This window comes from Pseudopipra pipra, chromosome Z (genome assembly GCF_036250125.1).
Source record: "Pseudopipra pipra isolate bDixPip1 chromosome Z, bDixPip1.hap1, whole genome shotgun sequence".
Classification (NCBI taxonomy): domain Eukaryota; kingdom Metazoa; phylum Chordata; class Aves; order Passeriformes; family Pipridae; genus Pseudopipra; species Pseudopipra pipra.
Genome location: NC_087581.1, coordinates 65,612,594 through 65,623,454, shown reverse-complemented (window position 1 = coordinate 65,623,454; position 10,861 = coordinate 65,612,594). Strand labels below are relative to the sequence as shown.

The window sequence follows — 10,861 nt, the reverse complement described above, 5'->3', positions numbered from 1 at the left end:
TTAGCCATCTGCCACAACACTTCATCAACCTCTGAGATGAGTGCCCATCATTATGGCAGAGAGCACTTAGCACTTACCTGAGGCGTGGATCTACCTGTGTTACTGTTATTGTGTCCCGCTGTGTTTTCCTGACAGCAGCTTTCAGGGTAGTTGAAGTCCCCCATTCTTTGAGCACCATAATAGCACTCATCTTACCTCCTAAGACAACATTCAGTCTGGCATTTCTCTGGTTTTGTTTCTTTTGTTTTCGTGTGTTTTTTGGAAAAAAATGGTTTAAATCAAACCTCCCTTCTCAGTGTGCCTTACCAATGCTCTAAGCAGTAATCAACCATAAACATGTCTTCGCAGATGAAGTCGCCAATGAAGAAGTCACAGGGGCGAGTTGCTTGCTTGCTTGACCTTGCATCACACTGCAAGTTCAGAGCAGATTTGGGATAATTCAGTTTACTCCCCTAGGCTGAGCAAACTTCTTGCACTGCTGCTGGGTAGCAGGTATTCAAAGCTATGGGGAGGAAAGGACCTGTTTTTTTAAGGGCTCTGAAAGCAGAAGCAAAAATGAGAGCAGGCTCTTAAATGAGTCTGCAGTGAGTGTTCTGTTTCACAGCAAACTTGTGCAGTAGTGGAGCTGCAAGATTTCTGGGGGAAAAAAAAGTCTCAGATGCCTGGTGCAGAGTGGAAAGAATAATAATAGACTAGACTATCGAGTTGAATATATGAATTTGGTGGTGTTAAAACACTGAAAGTGACTGCAAGCATCAACTCAGGTAACAACACGTCAGATTACTACACTGGTAGTCATGGAAACAGCTATTTTGTGCTACTGTGGCCTCAATTTCTACAGCTGTCCATTCATTTCCCAAAATGGGAAACTGTATTCCACATAAAGCAACAAGAAGTCAGAAAAAAATGTCTTATTTTTCAGTGGCAAAGAACATGTTTTGCTGCTTGCTGCGACTGTATAATACCAAGAATATCATGGGACAAGAAAGAAGCTTGGAAGAGGCCACACCTTGTACCTGAAGGTCTAAGGGCTGGGTCCTTGCTAGCTCTTGCCATCATTGACTAGTGCTTTTTGCCAAAAGCTCCCTCTAATGCTGCCAGTATTTCTTTGGGACACAGATTTTACGTCAGTCACCAGCTCATTTCAAAGCAGAATCCTAAACTGGTGGTGTTTCTACTGCCCTTCCTGCAGTAGTAGTATGATCTTTCCCTGGACTGCTCTGCTAAGGCTTCCAGAGGCAGCTTCTGGTCAGCCACTCTCGTGGAATCTAGACCTGGCCCATCCCCTCTGGTGTTACCAAGCATGAAACAGAATCGTCCGTGGTCTGAAAAATAAGTCAAAACCATTACCTCAACTGTGTGGCTGTGGGTGTGGTGAAAGCAAAATGAAAGTGGTGTTGGGAAAATAAAGCTATGGAATGCTGGCTTTTTTTTTTTTTTTTTGTGATTTTTTTTTTAAATAATACACAGTCATCTGAAGTAAAATAATGTTCCCTTCTCATCCTCAAAGCACTGCATAGGTGTTGTTTGCCCTTGCTGTTTTGATCCCGTGCTTAAGGGAAAAAAATAAACATGTAAAAAAAAAGTAGCATACTTTACTGCTGTTTTAAGTCTCAAGACAGCTGTGCAGAAGTCAGGCCTAGACAGAGGTAGGATTACTTTGTTTCTGCCCTTCACTCAAACAAACCATCCCTCAAAGAGAGCACAGGCACCTGCTGGTCACATTTGTACAGCTCACTGATGAGCTCATTCAAAGCAGAATTTGGAAAATCATTTTGCCTACAGGATTTTATTTCTGCTGAGTAGAATAAAGAAAACAAAAAAGCAGGGGAAACATGCAGACGATTGCTGCTCTGTGGATACCTGAAAGGGAAGTACATTTCAGGTACAAAACCCATGGTGACAGCTGTCTTTATAAAATGACACCTGTAACACTTAGAAGAGCTAGAGCTGTCTTCTAAGAGTTTCCAGATATTCAAGTTACAACACATGTACTGTCACGTAGCAGCTATTTACAAGAGTTCTCTCTGTGACACTTTTGCTTCAAAGCAGTATGAAAAGCATAAGCTCTGTCCCAAGCCAGATGGCTGCACAAGACTAAAGCACCACACTAGAGGTTAAATCTGGACCTGTCTTCTCAGCATATTTTCTGAAAGGTTTTTGCTAAGATTTTTTCTGTGAATAGCTGTCTAAAAAGAAGGGGGTGGTGTCTTTAAACCAACATCTGGTCTAAGAAAGGAGGCAATGAACCATTTTGTAATTATATCGGAAACGCTTCATCTACAATAATTAGAACATTCATACAGAATTTCCAAGATTCAGCTTAAAATAATGCACACAATACATTAATTTCAGAACATCCTATATGCATCGGTCGGTTGTATTCACTAAGCTTCTCTCCTCTGCAGGATCACATATACCCACCAAAAGGGCCAGCACTGCTTTCCATGACACACCACTGAGGGATATCTGATTTCAGTAACCAAGCTGGAAATCAAGCAGCAGTGTGACAGATCCCAAGCCACATGTGTGCTGACAAAGCCTAGAGATGTTCACTAATTCGCAGTAGCGAAGGAAGCTCCAAGCAAGCGCTGGCTCTAGAGGCAGTGTGGTGCAGGACAGCAGCCAAACAGGAGTCACTGGTGAAGCAAAGCAAGCTCCACATCGAGCTCTGGGGTCAGGACTAGTGCTGGCACAGGAAGGGACTATCTGACCTTAAGTGTAATAGCTTCAGAGAGCTTGTGGATCACATGGCTTCAGTGGGCCTGTGGAGACTGACCACATCCACGTCAGCTTCATGTATCACATGGCTGCATTAGAGCGAGCGCCCGTTTAACAAACAACAGTATAAGCCCAAAACATTGTTATCCTAATTGGTACAAAACTTAACTACGTCTTACCATGGATTGTAAGTACTTGTGCATACTTTATTCACAGAGTATAAGATCTAAAATTCCTAAAAAGCACACCACAGAATCTTAAAGTTTAAGCTTGGGCAATTGCACACACACAGGAATTACAAGGGTTGGAAGAAAAGACAAGCAGGTAAGGGAGTTTTCTGGACCAAGAGTCAAGGGTGAAGTGCAATCAACTTCATTGGAGCTTGCATCCTGGAGCTTTATACAAATTGCAAAGTCAGTTTAATTATTTAGTTTATTCCTTTATGCTTTTAGAAATAACTATGGCTGGATAGAACAACATATAGCAGGAGGTGAGGGCGAACTGTCTGTAGTCCTTCACTCATCCACTACTGCATACAAAACAAGCATCACAAGTTATTCACTGGCCCATTTACGATGTCTGGCATTGAACACCACCTTTAGGCTGATGCTCATCATCTTCATACACTTCTCCATTATAGTGGTGTTTTCTCTTTTGAGATGGATCAAAGTCCACTAAATCCACCTGTTCCATTTCCTCGGTTTCTTCTATTTCCTGCCTTGTAGGTAGCAGTTTTTCGAGTAAAGACAGCTTATCTGAGGAGAGGAAGCCACTCTCTGGGAAGTTGACCTGAAATCATCAAGAACTGGGGTTACTCAAGTCTGTCTGAACTGGTCTTTTCCCATTGCTCCTACATACAGGTCAAACATCTGCCAAAGTCAGCTTTATCATCACAGATCACTTAAATCCTCAGCTTAATGAAATTATCAACATCACTAAGCTATTTTTTAATGCCTGTATGAAGTTAGTTTCTAACTCTGGCAACTCAACCAATACATTTCTTCTGCCTCAGGCTGCCCTCTGGAATCAGCCTAGAACCAAACTATATATAAGATACATATAATAACATATAAAACTATATATTTGTATATATAAACACAAAATGTTAACATTACAGATATGGTTAAATATCTTCTAAGCCATAGCAGACAGAGCCTGCTGCTACAGCTCCCAGCATTAGCTTCTCCCCAGCGAAGAAATCATCATTTTCCAGCCTACTCTTCTGCTCCAGCACAGAAGTTGAAGTTACTCATCCATCCTTCCTAAAGAATATGTGAAACAAAAGGAAATTCACAAGGTCACTGAAGAAATTCCTCTGGTACTTTCAGCACAGAGTGTGCAGGAAGTTCTCTCTTTGTTCTGAACAGTAGTTCTGTTTGATGGATTACATGTTCTCACTCATTGTAAAAAACAAACACCAAAACAGAACATCTGATTACTGGTATCTCTTCTTGACTGAGGTAATGCTTAGAGATTAAATTTTGGATAGATATTCAGTCCTGAACTATGCCATGGAAGTGAGTTGACCCACTTACCCTGAATTCTATGATCAGACGTCCTTTTTCATATGGTCTGCGATAAATTGGCATGCCTTCATTCAACACACACTTAATAGCCCCATGCTCAACTACCTGGCCTAAAAACAAAGCAAAACAAAAAGATCACACAAAAAAAAAAAAAAAAATGGAAGAGATATATGCAGGCAACAGAAGCAGCTTTAGTTTTAAGTCCCTTTAATATTTATGTAGGTTTCTATACTGTGGTTAGGCACCTACCCCACTATGTAGTAGTCTAACAGGGACTTACTGCCTGTAATATCTGAGTAGGAAAGGAGGTTGATACTAAATTAAATCTGTAACCTTGTTATGCTTCCCAAAGGAAACATACTTACAAATTTATTAAGTGTTCCATCACTTCCAAGGCCGAAAAAGTGGTTTTCAGAGACCCACGCCCTTCAATTCTCATGAGGTATCCTCAGGATACAAGTATGTCCATGAGGTAAGGTCTGTTACTATGTCATGCAAAGAAAAAGTTACTGCTGACTGCTTTCCAAAACTCCCTTTTTATTTCATGATTTGTACTGTAAAGACTAGGGAAAAGAGCTTGATACCAGCATACATCCCTTGTACATCAAAGCTGGATGTTTCTGTTCCTTTCGTTCCCAGCTCACATTCACCTTCCAACAGAAGGTAAAGCAACTCTTACCAGGATGGGAGGTAATAATGATAGTTCTGTTATCCAACGTTGTGATAGGCTTTTGAAAGCCACAGAGTGCTTCCACCAGTTGAATATCCATAGCCAGAAGAAGATCTTCATCTCGTCTAAGGCAGAACCAAACAAACAACAGTCACAGAGAGGCAGAAACAGTAAAAGGATCATACCCAATCTCAGTATTTAACTTGGAAATGACAATAAGCTGTATTGTTAATAGAAGCTCAGGCACTTAACTAAAGTGTTGAAGTGTTTACTGAAAAGAAATACATATAGCAAGGCTCACTTGCATCCAGTTTCACTTCCCTGTTCCTTTCCAATTCTAAGAAAAAAATGATCTCTCAGCCTCATAAACCCTGCAACAATTAATCCCTACCTTCATTTTCTTAAGTGTACCATCTTGCTGTATGTTAATGTTACACTCACTCTTGAAGATCTGTTACTAGGGAAGTTTGAAACGGTGATGGCCTCTGCGTAATGATGCAAGTACCTTTTAGAAAGCACCAAGCAGTACCTGGAATAGATCGTGTGAATTCCTTTAACTACTGCCTATTGTGGCTTCAGTATGGCAGTGCTAGTGATGTTTGCATGTTCAGAAGCTACAAAATCGTCCAGCCTATTGAAAGAACTTGTAGCACTTACCCTGTTTTTGAAAGGTCTCTGGAAGGAGACTTGCACGAAAAGCTAATTTTAGACTCTTGACAGGAGAGGAGGAACATCCCTCTTGCGCGAGAGCGTGACCTCAGCATAACCCCACAAAACCAGTAATATCAAGGGTGATCTAAGGACACTAGAACTGAAGGCAGCGGGCAGAAAGATGGACAAAAATAATCTAGCAGAATTCTGACTTCAAGACCCAGGAAACCATGAGAACAGTTAGGCACATCTGATTCAGTGTCTGGTTTCACTGGAAGTTAAGAAAAATCAGCTGAGTAAGCTTATCCAAAGCAAACAGAACTGATTCTTAACCTGTGAGCTCAGTGTTCTTTGGCATAGAACTCTGGCACCAGCTTCAAGAGCTCAGCACCATGCAAAAGAGTCAGGCAGACCAGCCGCAGGTTTCCCAAGAACCTTTGGCTCACTGTTCCTATTTACAAGGTCAGTGGTTGGTGCTGAAACAAATAAATGCTTCGTCTAAATTGACTGATTCCCTTTTAACTGCTCTGAACAGAAGCAGCACGACATCAAGTACAATGTATTTCTGCAAGATGAACAGCAGTGCTTTCAACTGGGCCAAAATGCACTGCACAGACCACTTCCACAAACAGCAACTTGAAAGAGCGAGGTGTGCAACACTGAGCAGGACTGTCTGGTAATGTGAAATAGCTGACATGTGGTCAATGCTGCTTGAGTCACTTCTGCATTCACAATAAAAAAACAGGCAGGACCAACTACCCTGCCCACAGCACTCAGGCAGGAAATGAATTGAGGGAAATCACCTTTGATCAGAAGGGTGCAGGCTATACTGAGTGAGTTTGTCATAAGTAAGATCCCCAAAAGAATATGAACACACTCCAAGTTTTCCATGCCTTGAGGCCAAGCAGACAATAAACAGCTGCCTATAGGAAATGGTAATTTTCTGAGCTAAGTAATAGAATGCCATCCCAAAGTGACCAAGGAAAGAGTCACAAATACTCAAATCTACCACACAAAATCTCACTATTTTAAGAGTTCTTAAAATTAAAGACCTGTAAAGTCTTAATTACTATAACTGGTTCTGTTTGTCTTCTATCCCCTTACTCTGCCAAAGCTCACAAACAATTCTCTCATGCTACTAGAACACATGTGGCTGAGACTATTTGCACCAGAATTCCTGCACCTGCTCCTCTGGCCACCCAAACAAACTCAGTGAGTTCCAGTCACATGATCATATCCACTGACACTCCAGTAGGCACCAGAAGTTAACACAAGAGGATTCAAGAGTTTTTACCTTGTAAATACAGAGTGGTCTTTTTGATCCAATACAATAATAATATCCCCTGGCTCCAGACCTGGCTCTTGGTCCCCTTCACCATGGAATGTTATTTTCTGACCATCCTTCATTCCTATTGCAGAAAACAAATAAAACATTTTCCTTATTTTTAAGTGAAAAGTACCAACAAGAAATACTTTTATAGACACAAGCTGGTATCAAGAAATCTCTGGGTCTTTAAACAAGAACATCAGGATCTTCCCTTGAAGAATTCTTTTTGTTTTTAATCCACTCACGTGTCCAACCTTAGTGTTGGCTAATCTGAATCAATATTATGGCTGAAGGTCACTAAGCTTAATTGCACTGTCAAAACAGCCACCAAGATAAAACTCTTTAAGGGGAATACCATAAAATTTTCATTATATACACAAGTACTAAAAATAAAACAGCAACACTGTGTACAAACTCCATTTTGAGAGCAAGTGACCAATAAGTCACTTCAGTTTTAGAAATACGTGGCACATCTCCTTATGAAACATCATCTCAGTGCCTGCCAAGTTGAAGAAGCACTTCTAGTGGACTGCAACCCTCGTGTCAGACACTCCTTTCAGCCACAAAAAAGTGCGTCTACCAAAACTTCTAGCTTCCTAATGCTAAATAAGCCTGTTTTTCTAGAAAGGAAAAGATGCTCTTCTCAGAGATTTTCCTGTTCGAAACATCAGTATTATATCCCTCTTAGTCCTCATATTTACTATTATTGTAGGATTTTCATTGTCAAAAACAAATTCAGCATTGCACAAGCTACGCTTACACATACAACAGTTGCAGCTGATGATCAGGAGCAAGCCTGTAGAAGCCATGTGTTGTAAGCTTGCTCTGTCTTAGAAGCTGGACTACTCCAGAGACTTCTCCCACCAGCTTTTGAGCAGCCCCCTCAACAGAGGTGCATTTGCCATCCAATACTGCCACGTTCACCCACCACTGTGAGGGTTTGTGTGTGGAGCTGCATTTTGCCAGGCAGGGAAGGAGTACCTACACTGAGTAGCACTGTCAGGGTTGTGCAGCCACCAGAATTCTAAGCACAAGAGGCTTAGCACTGTCTCAGCGCCCTGTTACTGTAGCAGACCTGGTTCCCCTTCACACTGAAACACAGCAGAAGTGATCGGAGTCTGCGGGGTTTCCCTACGGGCAGTGAAACCTGATTAGGCTTCCTGACTGTGAACTGTGCTTACAGTGAGTTCAAAAATAATTCATCTCTTACAATAATATAGGTTCTAAAATTCATTCTTAGTTATGTGCACAGGTTTTAGAAGGGAACATAGAAGTAGTCAACCTTCCCTAGAAAAAAGTCTCCCACTTCAAAAAAGGCAGCAACAGGCAACTTTACTGTATGTGTATTCATCAGTGTTACTCACCAAATAAACACCATGTATTTTCTAAAGCTTCTGTTTTAGAGCTGCAAAGTCAGTCAGTACATCCAAGTTCAATACTTCACCTTAGTAAGACACCTCACCTTTGTCAATGTGCACTTCTAGGATCTTCTTCTCTCTAACAATTTTCCTGCCATTGCAGCTCTTACACCGGTCCTTGGGGCTGATACGCTCTCCGTGCCCCTGACACTCCATGCACACAGACTGGATTTGCTGCACCATTCCTGGCCCGATCTGGTGAATTCTGATCTGCATGCCTGATCCCCTGCAATTAGGGCAGCATTCTACTGCCCCTTTCTTGCCACCACGACCTGACAATGAAATTTGAAGACAGACCGTTACGTGCTGCCAGAAAAAAAACACGCCGACAACTTTAAAAGCAAGTTATGTTTAGTTTTAGTTTTACAGTTACCTTCACATTTGTCACAGATAACGTTTTTCTGCAGTGCAAGTTTCCTCATCGCACCATTGTACATATCTTCTAAACTTACTGACAGTTGGTGGACCACGTTTTTACCTGCAAAAGAAAACAGATATTTAAGTCTGTAAGCTTGGTCTCCAGCTTCCCATGTCTCCGTGCTCAAGTCACGACACAGTCTTTGGGCTTTAACATTTTGTTTCAATAGAACTTTGTCTTGTTTTGCTGGCATTACTCAATAGCCCCTTCCCATCTGATTTCAAGTTAGGTAACAATTCTAATGGCTTTGCCCTTAGAAGAGACTTTCTGTGAAAGCAAAAACAGTAACAGAAACAAAATATACAGAACCTCAGCCATTTAACTTATATAATGAAGGACTCAGTTTTAACAAGGTCACTGAACACGTGTCCTATAAGGAAGTGGGAGACACTGTCTGGAATCTGTGCTCCAGCACTTTTTTCTCTCACCAGGGGACTTTCTGGAAACAGAATTAAGCAATTACATTTTTGCACTCAGGAATTCCTTAGAACTTTAGGTGCTGCAGGCTTAGTTTAGCTCTGGCTTACTAGGAGTGTTTTACTACAACACTATAACACTTTCATACAAATTCTTTTTTCTTCCCTTTGTCACCAGATCTGCACCAAGAGGTGATGGGGTCAGCACTGCTCTTAACCAGTTTAGGATTTTTCCCAGTGTGATTAATCTGGAGCTTAACTGCTGAACAGCATTTTGCTGCAGCTTCAACTTAACTCCACTGAACAGTGCAGGAAGATAAAAGGTTTCACAGACTGAACTTGATTCTGATATCTTATTTAGATGCAGTTGCTTGCAATTAAACATGAAATGCACATTTAGGCACTACACTTACAGTAGCAGGGCTAACAAATCACGTTAAGCTACTTAACCCTTATATTTCCTATTCAGCCTATTGACAACTGGGATTACACTCTGATAAAGGCTGCCCAAACACAATGACACCTGGTTAGCGATTAACAGGGGACAATGAACGGCAAACCAAACTACCACCGTAGGAAACAAATGTCCTCTCTCCCCTGCAGTCTCAGGTATTAAGGGACAACAGTTTCCTTCGATTTTGAGATTAAGCCTGCAACCTCCCTTTAACTCTCTTTCAATTCTTACATCCAGGGCACTCTCATGGCAGACTCTGATTTGTCTACCACCGCGGGCACCCTAAGAAACTGTCGGAGAGCCGGCACCTTACCTCGTCTCTCTCTCTGCATCCTCCCTCCGCCGCCGAAGAACATATCGAATATGTCCATGGGGGACCCGAAGCCGCCCCCGGAGCCGCCCTCCTTGATGGCCTGCTCGCCTCCTTTGTCATACAGCTCCCTCTTCTTCGGGTCTGACAGCACCTCGTAGGCTTGGGAGATCTGCTTGAACTGCGCGAGAGACACGGGCACTCGGACATCTGCGGGCCCCCCCGGCGGGACTCCCGCCCCGCTCCCTCCGCCCTGTCCCGCCCCGCCCCGACCTTCTCGCCCTCATTGGGGTTCTTGTCCGGGTGGTACTTGAGCGCGAGCTTGCGGTAGGCCTTCTTCAGCTCCTCGGCGGACGCGTTGGGCTTCACGCCCAGCACGTCGTAGTAGGTGGTCTCCTTCACCATGATGGCAGCAGCAGCGGCGGCGGTGGGAGGCGGCCGGGGCTGCGGGCGGAGATCCCGCACTTGGCGGCGCCGCTCCCGACTCTTCTGGAAAGTTCGGGCCGGTCCCGCAGCCCCGCCGCTCTTCGCACGGCCCCGCCCCGCCCCGCCCCGGAAGTCCCGCCCCCGCCGCTCGCCGGGCCCGGGCGGGCGGCCCGCCAATGGCTGCTGAGGAGGGGAGCGCGGCTGGCCAATCAGTGCCCGCTCTCGCCGCCCCAGGGTCCGCGGGCCCCGCCCCGCCCCGCGCGGGCGGTGACTCCCGCCCTGCCCCGCGTGCGCATCGCGTTGCGCCTGCGCGCCGGTCGGGCCTCGCCCCCCTCAGCGAAGGCACCGAGCGGCACAGGCTAGCAGCGCCGGCCCTGCCTCCGCCCTCCCGGCACCGCTCCGCGCCCTTTCCCTGCCCGCGTCCTACGCGGGTCTGGCCTCGCCGCCGCACAGGCCTGTCGGCGGCCAGACCCGCTCCGCGCCACTGCGCCTGCGCCAGGCCCCGGGGTCCACCCCTTGAGCGC

At 44.3% G+C, this 10,861-nt stretch overlaps 1 protein-coding gene across 2 annotated transcripts; it reads right to left on the bottom strand.

Moving 5' to 3' along the window:
• Positions 1–2,906: 2,906 nt before the first annotated feature.
• Positions 2,907–10,459, bottom strand: DNAJA1 (DnaJ heat shock protein family (Hsp40) member A1). Of its 2 annotated transcripts, none has more exons than XM_064641982.1 (8): positions 10,185–10,459; positions 9,915–10,092; positions 8,687–8,791; positions 8,358–8,585; positions 6,863–6,977; positions 4,927–5,042; positions 4,257–4,357; positions 2,907–3,510 (listed from the first exon to the last, which is right to left on the bottom strand). In XM_064641982.1, the coding sequence occupies exons 1-8, from the start codon at positions 10,314–10,316 to the stop codon at positions 3,292–3,294; spliced, it is 1,194 nt and encodes a 397-aa protein (XP_064498052.1). In that variant the 5' UTR covers positions 10,317–10,459; the 3' UTR covers positions 2,907–3,291. The 2 variants fall into 2 exon arrangements, with proteins under 2 accessions (XP_064498052.1, XP_064498053.1); XM_064641983.1 differs by having other exon boundaries at positions 2,907–3,983; positions 10,185–10,455.
• Between the last annotated feature and the right edge of the window lie 402 nt (positions 10,460–10,861).